Source organism: Salvelinus alpinus, chromosome 26 (assembly GCF_045679555.1).
Source record: "Salvelinus alpinus chromosome 26, SLU_Salpinus.1, whole genome shotgun sequence".
In the NCBI taxonomy this organism is placed as follows: domain Eukaryota; kingdom Metazoa; phylum Chordata; class Actinopteri; order Salmoniformes; family Salmonidae; genus Salvelinus; species Salvelinus alpinus.
The window spans coordinates 3,978,752-3,999,692 of record NC_092111.1 but is presented as its reverse complement, the minus strand read 5'-3'; the positions used below and the strand labels follow the sequence as shown (position 1 = coordinate 3,999,692).

Genomic DNA, 20,941 nt, shown 5'->3' with positions numbered 1-20,941 from the left:
TACATCAAATCAAGTGTTGAAGTCCATCTTCTCCAAATCAATCACAACTCTCTTATACTTTGCTTGAAAAATGTAAAACAATTACTAAATAAATACCCTACCATCTAACAATACACTCACTAATTTCAAAATTAAATAAAATTAACACCACTCTACTCCACTAATTAACCTTTATTTAACCAGATAGGCAAGTTGAGAACAAGTTATCATTTACAACTGCGACCTGGCCAAGATAAAGCAAAGCAGTTCGACACATACAACAACACAGAGTTACACATGGAGTAAACAAACATACAGTCAATAATACAGTAGAAAAACAAGTCTATATACAATGTGAGCAAATTAGGTGACATAAGGGAGGTAGGGCAATAAATAGGCCATGGTGGTAAATACATTTAATACAATATAGCAATTAAAAACATTGGAATGGTAGATTTGCAGTAGATGAATGTGCAAAGTAGAAATACTGGGGTGCAAAGGAGCAAGATAAATAAAATAAATTCAGTAGGGGATGAGGTAGTTGTTTGGGCTATGTACAGGTGCAGTGATCTGTGAGACGCTCTGACAGCTGGTGCTTAAAGCTAGTGAGGGAGATAAGTGTCTCAGTTTCAGAGATTTTTGTAGTTCGTTCCAGTCATTGGCAGCAGAGAACTGGAAGGAGAGGCGGCCAAAGGAGGAATTGGCTTTGGGGGTGACCAGTGAGATATACCTGCTGGAGCACGTGCTACGGGTGAGTGCTGCTATGGTGACCAGCGAGCTGAGATAAGGCGGGACTTTACCTAGCAGGGTCTTGTAGATGACCTGGAGCCAGTGGGTTTGTCGACGAGTATGAAGCGAGGGCCAGCCAACGAGAGCGTACAGGTCGCAGTGGTGGGTGGTATATGGGGCTTTGGTGACAAAATGGATGGCACTGTGATAGACTGCATTAAATTTGTTGAGTAGGGTGTTGGAGGCTATTTTGTAAATGACATCGCCTAAGTCGAGGATCGGTAGGATGGTCAGTTTTACGAAGGTATGTTTGGCAGCATGAGTGAAGGATGCTTTGTTGCGAAATAGGAAGCCTAACTTTGGATTGGAGATGTTTGATGTGAGTCGCGAAAGAGAGTTTACAGTCTAACCAGACACCTAGGTATTTGTAGTTGTCCACATATTCTAAGTCAGAACCGTCCAGAGTAGTGATGCTGGACGGGCGGGCAGGTGCAGGCAGCGATCAGTTGAAGAGCATGCATTTAGTTTTACTTGTATTTAAGAGCAGTTGGAGGCCACGGAAGGAGAGTTGTATGGCATTGAAGCTCGTCTGGAGGGTAGTTAACACAGTGTACAAAGAAGGGCCAGAAGTATACAGAATGGTGTCATCTGCGTAGAGGTGGATCAGAGACTCACCAGCAGCAAGAGCGACATCATTGATGTATACAGAGAGAGTCGGCCCAAGAATTGAACCCTGTGGCACCCCCTAGACTGCCAGAGGCCCGGACTACAGGAAGCCGATTTTACACACTGAACTCTATCGGAGAAGTAGTTGGTGAACCAGGCGAGGCAATCATTTGAGAACCAAGGCTGTTGAGTCTGTCGATAAGGATGTGTTGATTGACAGACTCGAAAGCCTTGGCCAGGTCAATGAATACGGCTGCACAGTATTGTTTCTTATCGATGGCGGTTAAGATATCGTTTAGGACCTTGAGCGTGGCTGAGGTGCACCCATGACCATGATAGAGCATGATGCTTGCAATGCCAGGGTAGTGGGTTCGATTCCCGTCACCACCCATACATAAACAACAGCAGGTTTTATTGTAAGTCGCTTTGGATAAAAGCGTCTGATGAATGACATATATTATTTTTATATATTCACTTACTTGCTGTCCAATGTAGAGGAAAAGGGGTCAATTCAAGAGGGAGCTATGAAATTCATGTCCAAACGTCGTTTTCTTTGCCTGATGTCATTAGAAATGACATAGAATTAATCTTTAGCTTGTTCTCTACAATATTATATTCATATACTTGTACTTGACAGTGTTGATGAAATAATAACGATCATTTGCTGTGACCATTACTAGTTTAGACTGCACCGCACTTGGTTGTATGTGTTCCATATTTGGTGTTGTGAGGTTAAATTCTCAGAGTAAATCGTAGGTCACTTTTCAACCATATATGGTAGAGACATTGGGTTTAGACTATTGTTTTCTGACAATGTTCTATTGATTGGGCATATTTGTAAACCTTGAATGAATTAATCATTTTATGTTTTTGGGCTATTTTGCTTTCCTATATCGTTGGTATAATATTAAATACAATTACCAAATATTGTGTTTTATAAAGTCACTAGCTAGGTTGGAAGAATGAGACAAACAAGGTGATTTTTTTTTCTTGTGTTGTTTAACTCCTGAAAGTATAGTCTTTGCCACAGTGGGCTATAAAGTCTTTTGGAGGACATGTTGACCAATTTCAGACAAGGGGGGCCACAGCCCACAGAAAAAAAGCCCTGGAGGGTCCACACTACCGGTCAAAAGTTTTAGAACACCTACTCATTCAAGGGTTTTTCTTTATTTTTACTATTTTCTACATTGAAGAAAAATAGTGAAGACATCAAAACGATGAAATAACACATATGGAATCATGTAGTAGCCAAAAAAGTGTTAAACAAATCCAAATATATTTTAGATTCTTCAAAGTAGCCACCCTTTGCCTTGATGACAGCTTTGCACACTCTTGGCATTCTCTCAACCAGCTTCATGAGAAAGTCACATGGAATGCATTTCAATTAACAGGTGTGCCTTCTTAAAAGTGGAATTTCTTTCCTTTAATGCATTTGACACAATCAATTGTGTTGTGACAAGGTGGGGGGTATACAGAAGACAGCCCTATTTGGTAAAATACCAAGTCCATATTATGGCAAGAACAGCTCAAATAAGCAAAGAGAAACAACAGTTCATCATTACTTTATGACAAGCGCTATGATGAAACTGGCTCTCATGAGGACAACCACAGCAATGGAAGACCCAGAGTTACCTCTGCTGCAGAGGATAAGTTCATTAGAGTTACCAGCCTCAGATATTGCTGCCCAAATAAATGCTTCACAGAGTTCAAGTAACTGACACATCTCAACATCAACTGTTCAGAGGAGACTGTGCTATCCTTAGGATGCCATCTATCTAGATGATCATGTAATACTGTATTAAAATCTCCACCTAATATTACTTTGGCCAATGGAAATTTAGACATCATTTTACTTATTTTCCTCTCAATGTCTCTAAATAAAACACAGTTACTTAAAAGTTTGGCTCACACAAACAATGCTCATTCCTCAAGAAATATAAAGTTTTATCAAATTAGCAAATAAAACTCAGTCCTGCACAACTCACTTGATAAGTCGAGCAGTCAACAAACTAGGCGTCAGCGTGAATTTCCCTTCCATTACCAAAAGCCTTAGCTCCCGCAAAGTATGCACTTCTCCCTTCCTTCCTTCATTCCTTGCTCTCTCAATTATCGGCCACAGACGATTCCGAGCTTCTTTGTCAAATGCTGTCAGATCCTCAGGTTGTTCTTCTTTAAATAGTCATTTTTCTTAGCCCTTTTCCATGTCATACCCCTCGCTGTCCTGGAGATGAATCTCATGATCACTGGTCGTGGTGGCTGGTTGTTTTCCCCATCTCTCAGCCTACCCAGGCGGTGCACTACATCCAGATAACCTGCAACAACATTTCACTCCTCCTCCGGGACTATTGCCCTGCACTCTTGCTTTGATGTTCTCGTCAGATTTGTCTGCTATTCCATAAATTCGTAGACTCCATCTCCGAATATACAGGTCATTCTCGTTTACCTTTGACTCCATTTCAGTGAGTTTCTTCTCCTGCTTTGCAACCTGAATGTTCAATGTTGCGTTCTGCTGCTTCAGAGTTTTTACTTCCTCAGCACTGAAATCAATCGATTTCTTCTGGTTAACTATACTGATAGTGTTCTTTTACACCAAATCCATTATGTCATCTGCGCACTCTTTGATTTCAGCCGTGAGGATGCGGACGATGTTGTCCTGTAGCTGGCTCATTGATGGTTCACTTCTCAGCTTCTTTGGAAGTTGCTCCTTGGTTGGGGTATTCGGGTATGAATCGCATTCACCCCCCTTTTTTACACTGCAAGCATATGAGTGAGTTTCAACAATGCCTCTTTTCTCCTTGGAAGTTTCAACATCCATCATCTCAGCAAGTTTGGTCATGTCCTGATTACATGCTACTAGCTATGAAGACGTTAGCAGGCTAACTTAACTACACACGCTGAAACTTTTCGATAGTTAGCTTGTTCGTTGGAAATCGTCAAAAATATATGTCAATGGTTTGATTAATTACAAAATTACTTATTGTATGGTTTGATATATTTTTTTGTGAAAAAAAAACAACAAATTGCAACTGCAGTGTAAAACTATAAACTTTGAGAAAACCCTCAAATTGTTCCTCAGCTAGAAATGTTACACCCTCTCATGTCCCCATCTTGACCATGTCACTGATTTCATGGAGCTCTCCTGCGCATCATTTACTTCACAAAATCCCGCAAACGTGAAAGCGCCAGAAATAAACATCGCGAGATTGTAAATATGTGTGAGAGTCAGAGATTTGAAAGCAGACGCTTTCATCCAAAACGACGTACACTAATGCGTACATACATTTTACAGTTCCGTGGCCCAGGGAAATGAGACTTTTTCGAAGCAATTTTTGTATCTCTTTCTTTGTAATAGTGTATGTATTCAATCATTTCGAATTGATCACTTCCCACTGGGCACATACATCAATTCAATGTTTATTCCACGTTGGTTCAACATAATTTAATTGAAATTACATGGATATTGTGTCTGCAGGCAATTTCATTATGGTTTCATGTGCCTTGATTCTGACATTTCACATGTGATCCTGGTAGGATTGGGCTACATAATTACAGTGGTGCAGTAAATGTAATCTCAATTCAATACGATGTGCATATACTGTACATATAGCCAATATAGCTATTGAACCCATGTTCAGTGACTGTAATCTGTGACGCAGGTGGCCTAATATGTTTGTGACGTTCCATGGAATCCACGGTATTGTTTAAAACTAGATGCTGATTGGCTTGCAGGTCATTCTACAGTGTAAATTATAAACGAAAACGTGCTTTTATATCAGTGTTACAGATTCACATTAACGAGCGTGTCTCAACCCGTACCACGCTTTTATCTGCCTAAAGGTATCTTCACGCACGACTGGATAGGCCTTTTGGATATGCTTGTCCAAGGTAAAGAAATGCGTCAAGCTATACCCTACTTTTAATGTTTTAGGTCCGAACTCAAGTTACTCCAGTCAAGTGATTAATCGTAAAAGTGAGTTGTTTTGACACAGCAGTCCAATGGCCAATGCTGTTTTTGCACTATGAGACCCTCTGCTACATACTATGATGAGCCAATAACATGCATAGATTATGCATTAGGCATTGCACAAGTCAGTGTCTAGGTCAGAATGTAAAGTTGCTATTTCCGTCAACTCTAGTTACTCAAGTCAAGTGATTAATCGTAAGAGTTAGTTGTTTTGATTGTCAAAACAAATAACTTTGATGGAATATTCCAAATTACAATGGCAATTATGCATCACAAATTCACAATATTACTTGTATTTCAATGATTCATCCAGGCCCAAGACATAAAGTCGCCTGAAAGCTGTGTAGCAATCATTTCATTGCTGACCCATAGGATGGTAATCACGTACATGATTGGCTTAATCTAGAATCATGGATACCTTTCATGTGAGTACTCACACACCAGATTTTTTTACATACACACTGTCTCATGTACACACTGCACTGTCTCATGTACACTTGTTAATGCTATCTTTGAAATGTCTAACAAAATGTTGACTTTATCGTTTCATCAAGACCTTCTCATCACAAGTTGGAACTAGTGGTCAACATTGGGACAATGCAGCCATTAATAACATGGACCAATATTTTCATGGAGGTAAGCACTACACTTCTGATGGGTTAAAAGATTGTATTACATTATCTAAAAGTAAGAAAGTAAACCCCAGCTGTTGTTATTCTTTTCACAGGGAAGGACAATCCCCATTATGCCATGAATGTTTCATTGCCGAACAACTATAGATATTTTTCCTCTAATTTGGCTCTCGTTCCTCCAACAGTGAGCAAGACCTGCCAGCAGAGCTCACTGGAGCAGGGAGACATCCCATCATCCTTTTGGCGCCTGACAAAGTACACTTTTTTTCTTCTAAATAACACTATAGTAACATCTTCTGCACAAAGTTACATTCCTAATAAGATTGGTGTTAAGTGAGAAAGAATACTAAAGATGGTCCAATGGGCATGGTCTGAAGCCTCTCGTCATCTCAGTATGTTGAACCGCCTGATTTCTTGCAGGCTTGAGATTCAGATCCTGCTGAACGATGTTAAGCAGTCGATTAACCACATGCAGGGGACGCTGAACACCATGCAGGGGCAGTGTATTGAGTTGCAGACTGCCATGTCTAAGGTAGTGTCAGATGAGTCTCAGATAGAGAAGAATAAGTCTATGATGGTATGGTGATAATGATTGAGATGGGGATTATAATAATGATGACTAGCGGTACCCCACCCTACGGGCAGTAAATCATTGGATCTGATTAATTCAATTCAATGCAATTCAATCTTTGAGGACTGCAACCATAGAAATACAATTTATTTACACTAATAATAAGCTATTGTCAACTTCCCGTCTATGCTTATCTTGCTCATTGCTCACTGTCAATTGCTGACTGTTACCCTATGTGTGCAACTATTATTGATTTATCACAGAAAGATAATTTGGTTGCAAATGTACCTGCGGCCATGTAAATAATTGTTAGGCTACTCATTTTGAATCGACCGGTGGCAACTTGTGTGACCGTAAAAGTCTGTGTGTGACTGGGCACAGTAAAATAATTTGGTTACTGACCTGCCCTACATCATAGAAGGCCCTTCAAGTCGGAACTAGGAAATTCTGACATTTCTGACTCGCTAACTCGTTATGGAATGATGATTTAAAGTTTCCCACTTGTGAAGTATCAGAATCAACCAGTAGGAAGCTCTACGCTAATAACTTACATTCATTTTAACTCTGAGTTTCCGATGGCATGTGAATGCGTCAATAATTGCCATGGTAATTTTGAATGTTCAGTCAGTGAGCATTATGGGTAATTGCCCTACATACTTACATGAAATGCTGTAGTAACAGTGCCATTCCAAACACAATAACTGTGAAATTTAACAAAGATACAAAATATTGCTAAAGTGAAGAAAATCAGCTCAAAATTGTAGGAGGAAAAGATCCTGCAGCAGGGAGGCTTACAGTATTATAATATATTGTAGATAACATTAATATAATTTGTGTATTTACAGTATCAGTACACATACAAATGAAAGTATATGCTAGGGATTGATCTACACTGAGTGAACAAAACATTAAGAAGACCTTCCTATTGAGTTGCCCCCTCCCTTGGTGGTGGACCATTCTTGATAACTGTTGATCGTGAAAAACCCAACAGCATTGCAGTTCTTGACACAAACCGGTGCTTCTGGCACCTACTACCATACTCTGTTCAAAGGGACTTAAATCTTTGGTCTTGCCCATTCGCCCTCTGAATGACATACATACACAATCCATGTCTCAATTGTCTAAAAATCTATCTTTAACCTGTCTCCTCCCCTTCATCTACACTGAGAAGAAGATTTAACAATTAACATCAATAAGGGATTATAGATTTCACCTGATTAGTCTATGTCACGGAAAGAGAAGGTGTTCTTAATGTTTAAAACACTCAGTGTATGTGTCAATGATGTTATAGATTCCAAGTGGTTGATTTTTTAGGGAATGACTATATGCTCTATATTATACCTGCAGATCATCACAGCAGCCAAAGTTGCTGTGCAGAGGGAGGAGATCCTCCGAGAATCAGGCCTCATCCCGTCACAGAGAGAGGGGATCCTCCAAACAGCCAGTGTCCCTGCACAGAGGGAGGGGATTCTCTCAGCAGCTAGCATCACTGCACAGAGGGAGGAGATCCTCCGAACATCAGGCCTCATCCCTGCACAGAGGGGGGGGATCCTCCGAGCATCAGGCCTCATCCCGTCACCGAAGGAGGGATTTCTCTCTGCAGCTTCTATCACTGCGCAGAAGAAGAAGATCCTCAGAGCATCAGGCCTCATCGTTGCACAAAAGGAGTTGATCCTCCTGATGGCCAGTGTCACTGCGCAGAGGAAGGGAATCGTCCCAAAGGCTAGTGTCCCTGCTGAGAGGGAGGAGATCCTCAGAGCATCAAGCCTCATCCCGTCACAGAGGGAGGGGATCCTCCAAACAGCCAGTGTCCCTGCACAGAGGGAGGGGATTCCCCCAGCAGCTAGCATCACTGCGCAGAGGGAGGAGATCCTCAGAGCATCAGGCCTCATCCCTGAAGAGAGGGAGGGGATTCTCTCAGCAGCTAGCATCACTGCACAGAGGGAAGAGATCCTCCGAGCATCAGGCCTCATCCCGTCACAGAGGGAGAGGATCCTCCGAGCATCAGGCCTCATCCCGTCACAGAGGGAGGGGATTCGTCCAGCATCTTCTATCGTTGCGCAGAAGAAGAAGATCCTCAGAGCATCAGGCCTCATCCCTGCACAAAAGGAGTTGATCCTCCTGATGGCCAGTGTCACTGCGCAGAGGAAGGGAATTGTCCCAATGGCCAGCGTCCCTGCTAACAGGGAGGGGATTGTCCCAAAGGCTAGTGTCCCTGCTGAGAGGGAGGAGATCCTCCGAGCATCAGGCCTCACCTCTACACAGAGGGAGGGGATCCTCCAAACAGCCAGTGTCCCTGCACAGAGGGAGGGGATTCTCCCAGCAGCTAGCATCACTGCGCAGAGGGAGGAGATCCTCCGAGCATCAGGCCTCATCCCTGAAGAGAGGGAGGACATCCTCCTCACAGCCAGTGTCCCTGCACAAAGGGAGGGGATCCTCCAAACAGCCAGTGTCTTTGCACAGAGGGAGGAGATCCTCCGAGCATCAGGCCTCATCCCTGAAGAGAGGGAGGACATCCTCCTCACAGCCAGTGTCCCTGCACAGAGGAAGGGGATTCTTCCAGCAGCTACTGTCACCGTGCAAAAGGAGAAGATCCTCCGAGCATCAGGCCTCATCCCTACACAGAGGGAGTTGATCCTCCTGATGGACAGTGTCACTGCGCAGAGGGAGGGAATCTTCCCAACGGCCAGCGTCACTGCGCACAGGGAGTGGATCGTCCCAAAGGCTAGTGTCCCTGCAGAGAGGGAGGAGATCCTCCTCACAGCCAGTGTCCCTGTGAAGAATGGAAACAATCATCCACAACCACCTCCCATCATCCCCATGGTGGCACCACTGTGGAAATGGGATGGTGGAGCGTGTACTCCACCTGTGGATTTCTATTCCAAGAGAAGAGGTCACTTAACCTTACCTAATTAGTAAAGAAATTACCATTGTGATAGCTTGAGAATTAGTTGTGATAGATCAAATGTATGGCTCATGTGAGTGTATAGCTGTAATACTTTCATGCATTTTCTACATAAAACAGGTTTAGGTCCATTTTACTTCTACATTTTAGTCATTTAGCAGACGCTCTTATCCAGAGCGACTTACAGTAGTGAGCGTATACATTTTCATACTCCGGTGAATCTCTCCAGGATTTCGCATGGATTTTTTTGATATTAGCTGATAAATATGCTAGATTTTGCAGCGACAATTATGACATTTTGCGTAGCAATATGCAATTGTTTTGTCCAATTTGTTGCAAAAATGCGCTGACAAGGGAAAAAACTGTGTTGACGTGTGGCTTGATTGAACCATATTATGCAGTAAATGTGCGGTGATTGGTTGAAACTGCGAGCCCTCTTATTGTACTGTGGTAATGGGTCAGTTCTATGCGATAATATTGTGATGATGTGACTATTTTATGCAGAAATAGTTTGGTGATTGGTCAAATTTGCAAGCCCTCACATAATATGCAGGGAATTGTTGATTTTGCAACCAAAACAATGCGATGGCAGAGTCCTGGAGTAACCTCCCAGTAATCCCTGTGACTGCGTGTAGGTTAAGATTGGGTTGTAACAGAGTATCAGAGCGAGACGTTCCTACCTGTCATCTAGTAATTGTTCTGTGTGGTGACATGAGCAGAGTGGCCTGACTTCTTCCACTTATTACAGATGTCCGACTTAGATATGTTGAGCATCCTGCTATGATGTCCATCACCAAGCCGGAACACTCCGAGGCCAACCCTCAGTGCCAGACTGGCAGCCGGCCGGTGGCTGAGCCCGAGACCCCTGCTGTTCACAATAACAGTGGAGGCTGGCTCAGCTGGGTCTTTGGGAGTGGAAGAGTTAATAAGAAGGAGGTTCATCTACCTGAGGACAAAGACAGATCTGTAAGGAACTGGTTATTAACACTATATTCTATGTAGAGACAATTGAGTGGATTTAAAAAAAAAAAAAAACATTTTTGGCTTGCTTCACATTGCTAATATCTTCTTCATCAGATTGTCTGGGATCCAACTCTGCACAGATGGGTTAACAAAACTGAGCCCAAGGCTGAGGTACACACTTAAATTCAATGAAATTAAAAACAGTGAACAACCATTGTATTTCAACTGTGATAATATTACTAACAATTTGGAAAATGTGTTGATGTGTTTTACAGAACAAGTGTGTACCACCACCTCCACCGATGGGGACATATGGATATCAGGGGAACACTGGCAGTGTCCCCAAAGGAGTGAATCCTTACTCTATGAAAGCAGGTGAATATTGCTTTAGAATTCATGTGGTTTAACCAAGACTGTGTCAGCCGATCATAGATGTCCCTGGTGGTCTCCTGCCAACACCTTTCCCACTACCAGCAGGTCTATGGGGCAGCAGATACCCTACAATACATTACAATGATGGGACCAACTCAAAGCCTCCAAGCCATGGGCCTGGACTGCTTCCTAGACAGCTCTCTGGCTTGCTCCCTCCTTCACACTTTGACCTCATGGCACCAATGGTTGTGCCACCTGACACTCTACCCTACTGAGGTATGACTCTGGAAAATCCTTCTAAATTGTATCCATTCATCATTAACTGAGATTTTACTTTAACATAGCAAATGCCTGAAGTAGCAAGGATGTTAACTATTTTTTATTTTTGTCCAACAGGCCATTTGCCCAGAGTGGATTTGCCATACATCTATTTTTTCAGCATTAAAAAACTTCAGCATTAAAAATGTATTAAAAGGTGATCTTTTAATTATATCTCTCCTTTGTGTCCTCATGTTCACATTCATTTGATGTGTTCTATCATCATTTACAATGCTTATTGCTTCTGCATTGCTTTACAGACAAGTGTATATTATACACATATACTTTATTTTAGACATTACATTACAAAAACATATTTTTGTGCATTTTGGATTTCCTACATTTACTTACTGTACAGACAAGTATATTTTATACATATATATTGTTTTTAAAGTTTTATTTTTGTATGTATTCCATAGACAGCACGAAATATATTTAGATGCATTTTGAATTCCTAAATGTCAATATTTTTATTTTCTGTGTCACGTGTTTATGCCCATTTATGTACCCTTCTATATGTTCTATATGTATATGTTACCCTTCCAATGAGCTTATCATATAAACTACAACGCGAAAAGTACGGTTTACTTCACTTTTAATCATGTTAACACAGGTAACAGCCGTTTACAGTCTTTCTTTAGTTTTTCATTCTTACTCTTCCCAATTCACTTAAACTATATTTCTTTATTTCCCATGGGCTTCACCAGAGTACCCCCTAGTGGCTGGAATACAAGTGTATTAAGCCTCTTACAACACCCCACTGCAAAAACGAAATGTTGTCCCAGTTGCAGCCTAGTATCCAAACTGATATGCCATTTTTAGTTTTTTTAAAACAGCGGGACACCACCCTCACCTTCGACCAGCTGGTGGACCTGTCCATTCGGCTGGATAACCTGCTGGCTACCCACAGACGTCCAGAGCGAAGTCTGTCGGTTCCATCTCCCAGCACCAGCGCTCCGATGCCCATGGAGCTGGGAGGTGCTGCGCTCAGGGAGACCGGAGGAGGTTCCTTCACGTGCACCATCTGTGGCCGCAGAGCTCACACTGCCGGTCGGTGCCGGGTTGGTTCCTCTGGGGGTCGAGGCAGCAGGCAGGGCACTCTGGCATCACCCCAGGTGGGCCGGCATCATTCTCACCCAGAGCCCTCTGTTGCACACATGTTTTTGTATGTTACTTTTCCTGAGTTTTCCCCGCATTCCCAGCATAAAGCGCTCGTCGATTCAGGCGTGGCTGGCAATTTTATAGACAGATCATTCGCCCATAGTTAAGGGATCCCCATTGTTCCAGTGGCTATGCCCTTCCCAGTTCACGCCTTCGACAGTCGACCATTAGGGTCAGGGTTGATTAGGGAGGCCACCATTCCCGCTCAGTCGCTTCCTCATTGACTCTCCTGCGTTTCCCGTGGTGCTAGGCCTACCCTGGTTAGCCTGTCATGACCCCACTGTTTCATGGCAACGGAGGGCTCTCACGGGGTGGTCGCGAGAGTACTCGGGGGGGTGTCTAGGGGTTTCTGTTGGTGCTACTACGGTGGAAAGTCCAGACCAGGTTTCCACCGTGCGCATTCCCCCCGAATATTCCGATTTGGCTCTGAGAAGGCGACTCAATTACCACCCCATCGTCGGGAGGGTTGTGCGATAAATCTCCTGGTAGACGCTGCACTTCCCAGGGGTCACGTGTATCCCCTGTCACAGGCGGAGACAGCGGCTATGGAAACATTTGTCTCTGAATATCTGCTTCAGGGGTACATTCGGTCCTCCACTTCACCCGCCTCCTCAAGTTTCTTTTTTGTGAAGAAGAAGGAGGGAGGTATGCGCCCGTGTATTGACTATCGAGCCCTAAACCAGATCACTGTGAAGTACAGTTACCCGCTACCTCTCATAGCCACAGCGATTGAGTCAATGCACGGGGCGCGCTTCTTCACCAAACTAGATCTCAGGAGCGCTTACAACCTGGTGCGTTTCTGGGAGGGAGACGAGTGGAAGACGGCGTTCAGTACTACCTCAGGGCATTATGAGTACCTCGTCATGCCGTACGGGTTGATGAATGCTCCATCAGTCTTCCAAGCCTTTGTAGACAAGATTTTCAGGGACCTGCACAGGCAGGTGTAGTGGTGTATATTGATGACATTCTGATATACTACGCTGCACGCGCCGAGCATGTGTCCATCAATATAGTGGTGTATATTGATGGTCGACTGTTGGAGCATGACCTGTACGTCAAGGCTGAGAAATGCCTGTTCTTCCAGCAGTCTGTCTCCTTCCATTTCCACCTCAGGGGTGGAGATGGAAAGTGACCGCATTTCAGCCGTGCGTAATTGGCCAACTCCCACCATGGTAAAGGAAGTGCAGCGGTTTCTAGAGTTTGCCAATTACTACCGGAGGTTTATCCGGGGTTTTGGTCAGGTAGCGGCTCCCATTACCTCACTGCTGAAGGGGGGCCCGGTACGTCTGCAGTGGTCGGCTGAGGCGGACAGGGCTTTTGGTCACCTAAGGGCTCTGTTTACCTCGGATCCCATGCTGGCCCATCCGGATCCCTCTTTGGCGTTCACAGTGGAGGTGGACCAAGGCTGGGATAGGAGCTGTGCTCTCTCAGCGCTCGGGTACGCCACCGAAGCTCCGCCCCTGTGCCTTCTTCTCGAGGAAGCTCAGCCCGGCGGAGCGAAACTATGACATGGCGGACCGGGAGCTGTTGGCTGTCATCAAGGCGTTGAAGGCATGGAGACATTGGCTTGAGGGGGCAAAACACCCTTTTCTCATCTGGACTGACCACCGCAATCTGGAGTACATCCGGGCAGCGAGGAGACTGAATCCTCGCCAGGCAAGGTGGGCCATGTTTTTTACCCGTTATATTTTCACCCTTTCTTACAGACCAGGTTCCCAGAATGTCAAGGCAGACGCACTGTCTGGCTGTATGACACAGAGGAGCGGCCCATGGATCCCACCCCCATACTCCCGGCCTCCTGCCTGGTGGCGCTGGTAGTATGGGAGCTGGACGCGGACATTGAGCAGGCGTTATGGGCAGGGCCCGCTCCTCTCCAGTGTCCTGCTGGGCATCTGTACGTTCCGTCTACTGTCCGTGACCGACTGATCTATTGGGCTCACACGTCACCCTCGTCTGGTCATCCAGGTATCGGTCAGACAGTGCGCTGTTTGATTGGGAAGTACTGGTGGCCCACCTTGGCTAAGGACGTGAGGGTTTATGTTTCCTCCTGCTCGGTGTGCGCCCAGTGTAAGGCTCCTAGGCACCTGCCCAGAGGTAAGTTACACCCCTTACCCGTTCCACAACTGCCATGGTCTCACCTGTCGATAGATTTTCTCACAGATCTCCCCCCCACGATCCTGGTCGTTGTGGACCGTTTCTCCAAGTCCTGCCGTCTGCTTCCTCTGCCCGGTCTCCCTACGGCCCTACAGACTGCGGAGGCCTTGTTCACTAACGTCTTCCAGCACTGCGGGGTACCTGAGGATAAAGTCTGGAGAGCGTTCATGGAGCTTCTGGGGGTCTCGATCAGCCTTACCACAGGTTTTCCACCCGAGAGTAACGGGCAGGTGGAGAGAGTTGGGGCAGGATGTGGGTAGGTTTCTGCGGTCTTGTTGCCAGGAACGGCCGGGGGAGTTCATGCCCTGGGCAGAGATGGCCCAGAACTCGCTTCGCCAGTCCTCCACTAACCTCTCCCCCTTCCAGTGCGTACTGGGGTATCAGCCGGTTCTGGCTCCTTGGCATCAGAGTCAGACCGGGGCTCCTGCGGTGGACGACTGGTTCCGGCGTGCGGAGGAGACATGGGACGCCTCCCATGTTCACCTTCAGCGCGCCGTGCTTTGCCAGAAAGCCAGCGCCCTCCGGGTCGTCCCCGAGGCCGGTGTCGGCGCGCTGCTGGAGCCCCGCGTCAAGGTGGGGGGGGTACTGTCACGACTTCCGCCGAAGTCGGTTCCTCTCCTTGTTCGGGCGGCGTTCGGCGGTCGACGTCACCGGTCTTCTAGCAATCGCCGATCCACCTTTCATTTTCCATTTGTTTTGTCTTGTTTTACCACACACCTGGTTTACATTCCCTGACGGGTATATAACCCTCTGTTCCCCCCATGTCTGTGTGTGGAATTGTTTGTTGTAAAGTGTATGTGCACTTCAGACTGGTTTGCGACGGGTTATTTCAACCCATATTTTGTTGTTCTGGGTGCCGTTAGTTTTTTCCTCATTAAACTGCTCCAGTTATTACCCAGTTCTGCTCTCCTGCGCCTGACTTCCCTGCAGCCCGTTACGCACCTCTTTCAAGATCAATATCTTAGGTTTTGTACCATTGATTTTTCCATGCGCAGAACTTAGAACCCGGAGTTAATGAAATGCCCAGGAAATGGCACAGAAAATTTGGGGCAGTCTCTCCATAAAAGTCAATGGCCACACACCAATACATGGATTTGACAGTCAAACTATTACTTAAATAGCAGTTAACTGTTGTCACTGTTGTTATTCCATAGAGGGTCGTGATTCGTTTAGGTTAACTAACAAAAGAAGTGGTCTGGTCCCTTTTCCATGATGGAAACCTCCCGAAATCAACATCTAACATTCCAAAATATAGATATAACCCTTCAAGTACTCATCTAACCAACTTCTTCAGGGCCAGCCAGGCCCCCTGTCGCCGCCCAGGCGCCCTGAAACCCAACCCCCATAAGAAGAAGCCCAAATACGACCTGCCCTTGCCCAGTATACATACAAGGTCAGGGGACAACACTGGTTTTTCGTATTGTAGTTAAACTTGTTTTATACACAGTTTAAAGGGATAGTTCATCCCAATTACAAAATTACTTAAGTTGCGTTCACATTTCATTTGAAATCCAATGCATCCAAAGTGTACATTAGTCTTTCCTGGTTCATAACATATTTTTTGGTCCCTTTCAGATCACAGCCATGTCAACAGTGGGCGTCAGGCTTGTAAGAGACATGAATTATATGTGAGATTCAGTGAACAAGGCTGGAAGGTGAGATTCTATCTCTTAACTACTCATTGTACTGAATAGATAATCATGAGCTAACATTGTACCACCTTATTTGCTGTAACACACAGTTAGTATTTTTAGGGAAGCAATGCATTTGTGTAGGATGTGCATTGTAGAGTATGTTCTTTGCATTCTTTATCATGTATTTCTCTAAGAAAGAGTCTATTCTAGTCATTCATCTAATCTTGTCATTCGATTTCTATGGTGTTTCTCTCCATTAGGACTGGGTATTGGCTCCTATGGGTTACTCTGCCTTCTACTGTGATGGAGAATGCCTCTACCCTCTGTGTTCCTGCATGAACTCCCCCACCCACACTATGATCCAACTAGTGGTCAGTATGCACTACTACACTCTCTCTCACATGAACGCTAGCATTACTGGTTTCAGTGGGAAAGATGGTAAATGGTTCAGACATTAATGGCAAATATAAAAAACTAAAATACCCAAGTTACCGGAGTCTACAATGGCAGACTGTTAATGTAGAGTAGGGATAGTGAGAAGTAACATTCAAGACTGAAGCAATTATCCCCTCTAGTGGTATACTTTATACTGTACCAGGTTACTACACACACTGATAATACAAAACATTGAGGACACCTGCTCTTTCCATGACATAGACTGACCATGTGAAAGCTATGATCCCTTATTGATGTCACTTGTTGATTCCACTTCAATCAGTGTAGATGAAGGGGAGTTAAAGAAAGATTTTAAAACCTTGAGAGAATTGAGACATGGATTGTGTGTGTCAATAGACTGACCAGAGGGTGATTCGGCAAGACAAAAGATTGAACTCCCTTTGAACAGGGTATGGTAGTAGGTGCCAGGCGCACCGGGTTAAGTGTGTCAAGAACTGCAACACTGCTGTTTTTTTCATGCTCAACAGTTTCCCATGTGTATCAACAATGGTTCACCACCCAAAGGACGTCCAGCCAACTTGACACAACATGGGCCAGCATCCTTGTGGAACGCATAGGGCAGCTTGTAGAGTCCATGCCCCGACGAATTGAGGCTGTTCTGAGGGGAAAAGGGTGTGGAACTCAATATTAGGAAGATGTTCCTAATGTTTTGTGCACTCAGTGTATGTAGTCCTACATGTTTTTAAATAGTACAGTATCACAAACCACAGTACAAAACCATATAAAGTGTGGGCCTGTAGTATCTGTAAATCAACTAAACGTTGTTTTTTATTTCCATATGCAGATAATAAAGCATCATTGTTCATGTAATAATATAATATTAGCATTATACCTCTAGGAAGAGGAAATGGTCATAAAATCAAATAGATGAAAAGACGGAAACAAAAATGTTTTTGAACTGCAACTTTTTTTATTTAAAAATGTCAAATTCAGTGCAAAGTAATGTAGTGCATTGGTGTCTAGATCCCTGTTGGGTGGCAAAGTGTCACAAGAATCCTGTGGGGAGAGAAAACAAGAGAATACATTAAATTAATGGGTGTTAACTAATCAGGGTTCAACAAAGCACTTCAAGTCCTCAATTCCTTCAAAAGAGAGAGAGAAGGAGAAAGGAGTATGGTCCCTGCAGTAGGACTACATGCTGGCCATGAGGTTCTCCAAGTGGTACTCCAGGAGGCTGGAGAGCTCAGTGACCAGAGACTCTGGGTTAAAGTACCAGGCCAGCTGCTGGCCAAACATGTCATCTAGCAGAGCCATCAGCCCGCCCTGAAGAGAACACCACACAACACATAGAAAATGGCTCTGAGTTACTAGCTTATCAAGAGGAGAGAGACAATTACAAATACTCCCACTAAAATGGCATTGGAACCTGGTTAACCATGAATAAGGAAGTAAAAAGGAAGTACACTAAGAATATGGAAGTAAACAGGAAGTAACCTCTTGACTCTTACATTGAGCAGCAGCAGGTATCTGTCTGCCTCTGGCTCCATGTTGGCAGCAGTGGGCAGGAAAGAGTACAGGAGAGCGTACAGACGCTCCACGAACCCACCAGGGTGCTAAAGGAAACAAAGGAGGAGAAAAGAGGAGAGAATAGAAAAGAGGAATTTAAGTGAAACTGCTAATAGAGAGATATCAAAACATGTACCAGTGAGATGCTACTTACCACCATCAGGGACTTCTGAGCTGTCATTAACCCAAACAGCACCAGCTCAAAGAGGACATCGATCATGTTCACATGATGGATCTAGGACAAGAAAACACGTTTGGAGAAAATAGGAATGATTTCATATAGATCAGCTACTGTGATGTATAAAAGACACGCATGTGGAAGAACTCAGTGAGACTTGAAAGAGTTAATGAACTCACCTTTGCCTCAGCCAGCTCCCTCTCAATGTCATTCCGCTTGGAGGGGTCACTCAGGTAGTCCACAAAGTCGTTATAGGTACGGATGAACTTGGCCTCGTCCTATGAGAAAGAAAAGAGCATCTTAGTGAACAGAACACATTTCCCCTCAGGGACGCTCTCTTTCCCTTGAAAGAGAATGAGTTAGTGAGTTACCATGTGGTTGGCCTGAACCAGTGCGCCCAGGAGGACCTTTCCCGCCACAAACAGATGGTTCCTGCTCAGGGTGGAACCAAGCAGGGTCTAGGGAAGAGGGAAGAGTTAGGGTGAGACACCTTCCTCTAGGAGACAGAACAAGAAGTCACAAAGAGAAAAATAAAAGTGGGTCCACTCACAGTGAAGGCCTGGCGCAGGGAGACGAGCCTCAGGGCGATGTCCTCCACTCTCTTGGTGGTAAGGTAGAGGCTGTGAAAGGGAGGGAATGGAGCATGTCAACCATTAGAGTCAATGGGGGATAACAGCATTATGACCACTATCCTTCAGCATCTCACAAGCCCAGACTACACAGACATTTAGAGGAACTCACTTTAGCAGAGGAACCTCCCTCTCCTCAGGCAGCAGGTCCTCCTCCCAGCCCTACGACAACAAAACAAGCATTCAAAATCAGTGACCAATGCAATGACATAAACAATCGGTCAATGGAAGGATCTTAATGCTCCTAGTCAATAGTATGTGTGTGTAACGTCTGACCTCATAGCAATTGTAGCCCTCAGGCTCTGGGTCAGTGAACTGCTGAGTGGTGGGCGTAGAGAAGGAGGCAGCCTCCGACCACGCTGAAGAGGAGAGAAGCCCGTCCAGCCCCATGTGGAGAGTGGCGTACACCACTGAGACATCAGTCTGCTGCTCAAAACACACACAACACACCTGTTTACCACACACACGTTATTAGAAAACACAGCAAATCTAATGCAAACATGCCCAGTAATGTCTAGTCTATATACATAGGAAATCGTTTATTTACCTGGTAGCAGCCAAGCGTCATGTCCACAGTCGTCTCGTGGCGGAGGTGAGACGCATAGTGGGTCACCCTGCCAGCCACACGCTGACAGAGAGAAAATACATGTTAAGGCCAAATGGAATAAGTGAAGAAAAGGCTAATCGAATACTATTTCAGTAGTATTTACATCTTACCTGGATCCAAGTGATGGACTGCACTTTGGTGGCACAGTAGGGGATGCCCTCTGGACTAAGCCTGGCTGTCTCCTTGGAGATGGCCCACACCAGTTGAGTCTCCAGGCCTCTCACCCTACTCACGTGGTGCATCCTCACCACCACCTGCTGTTGAGATAAACAACAAGACAACATCAACAAAACCACTTCAGCAATTGCTGTGACACATTTCCATCAAGATCAAATGACTGACAATGTAGATTAGGATTAGGTAGTTACAAAGACACATACCTGGGATCCCCCACGCATGTAGGTGATGATGGGGCTGATGAACTGGAAAGTTCTCCAAGCTTTAAATCTATTTATTCCTACCTCATGCCATCATCCTGAAAGGATGGGACATCACCACTTAACACACCCTGTAACTCTTCTGACGTCAAGTCTCGCACTTCCGTTCCATCCCTGCAGTACAGATGATAACCATAAATAAATGCTAAAAATCCAATCTTACTGAAACATATCACTCTTTGTCCTATCCCTCTGTACTGGTTTATCTCTACTAGTCTCACCACTCCTCCCTCTTAACCCATCTTCCTCTACTTTCTTCACTGCCTCAGCATGGAGGCAGTGAAGAAAGACACCTCAACCAACCTCTCTCGCACGGGAGATGTCTGATCCCCAGCTCCATGGGCACCCCTACAGTTAACACATTCCACTACTTTCCCCAATATACGTTATTTTGTCTCATGTCCTTCTCACTCCTTGGACACTCCCTACTACACACTGCTGCCACATGCTCATAAGCTTGACACCTGTAACATCGTAATGTATTCGACACACACGCTCATACAGGATAACTTATATATCCTGTACTTTGTTGGGCAAAGAGTCATCTTCAAAAATCAAAAGAACGGACAATGCGTCTTATGTTTCTTCACTCTCGCCACCCTGTCTGCATCGCATCAAACGACAAGCATCACATACACTAGGAATCTTTCCCCTTAGCTGGTCAACTTTTAAATTTACTGCCACCCCAGTTATCACTCCTTTCATTTGTGCCCTTTTCTTGAGAACAAAACAAATAGCTTTTTTTGCTCACATTCGTTTTACGCAGAGCGCATACTCCCTCTGACCAACACAAACAATTATCACTAGACCACTTCTGGTTACCCTCACGATTCCACATTACCCAATGTTACGTTCCCCAGTTTCTGTGTTGTGGTTTTGTTGGTATGTGTGTTTCAGGATGGCTTCCTGAAATTCCCCCAAGCAGCTGATTGGTTGGCCATTGCTAATTGGAGCTGACTCCGCCCTCGTCAGAGGATACAGCTGTATCCCATTACAGCTTTATATAAGCCAGTGTTCCTTTGTTGGGAAAGAGCTGAGGGTGATAGCCTGTTTTGGTTGTTTCTTAGAAAGAGCTGAGGG

At 44.7% G+C, this 20,941-nt stretch overlaps 2 protein-coding genes and 1 long non-coding RNA gene across 3 annotated transcripts; 2 read left to right on the top strand and 1 right to left on the bottom strand.

Moving 5' to 3' along the window:
• The first annotated feature begins 5,519 nt into the window (after window positions 1-5,519).
• LOC139554288 (uncharacterized) lies at window positions 5,520-6,471 on the top strand. Its single transcript, XR_011670806.1, has 3 exons — window positions 5,520-5,763; window positions 5,893-5,974; window positions 6,156-6,471. It is a non-coding gene; the product is annotated as an uncharacterized lncRNA (long non-coding RNA).
• A 1,387-nt stretch (window positions 6,472-7,858) lies between these two features.
• On the top strand, window positions 7,859-11,268 carry LOC139555384 (uncharacterized). The gene is made up of 6 exons (XM_071369138.1): window positions 7,859-9,434; window positions 10,195-10,412; window positions 10,524-10,580; window positions 10,685-10,784; window positions 10,884-11,057; window positions 11,178-11,268. Exons 1-5 carry the CDS (start codon window positions 7,859-7,861, stop codon window positions 11,054-11,056), a joined length of 2,124 nt encoding a protein of 707 aa, XP_071225239.1. The 3' UTR covers window position 11,057; window positions 11,178-11,268.
• Window positions 11,269-17,423: 6,155 nt separating this feature from the next.
• On the bottom strand, window positions 17,424-20,769 carry LOC139554477 (mitoguardin 1-like). The gene is made up of 12 exons (XM_071367291.1): window positions 20,703-20,769; window positions 19,805-19,975; window positions 19,535-19,681; window positions 19,365-19,445; window positions 19,094-19,243; window positions 18,930-18,979; window positions 18,739-18,808; window positions 18,560-18,646; window positions 18,368-18,466; window positions 18,165-18,245; window positions 17,953-18,057; window positions 17,424-17,767 (listed from the first exon to the last, which is right to left on the bottom strand). Exons 2-12 carry the CDS (start codon window positions 19,820-19,822, stop codon window positions 17,636-17,638), a joined length of 1,020 nt encoding a protein of 339 aa, XP_071223392.1. The 5' UTR covers window positions 19,823-19,975; window positions 20,703-20,769; the 3' UTR covers window positions 17,424-17,635.
• Between the last annotated feature and the right edge of the window lie 172 nt (window positions 20,770-20,941).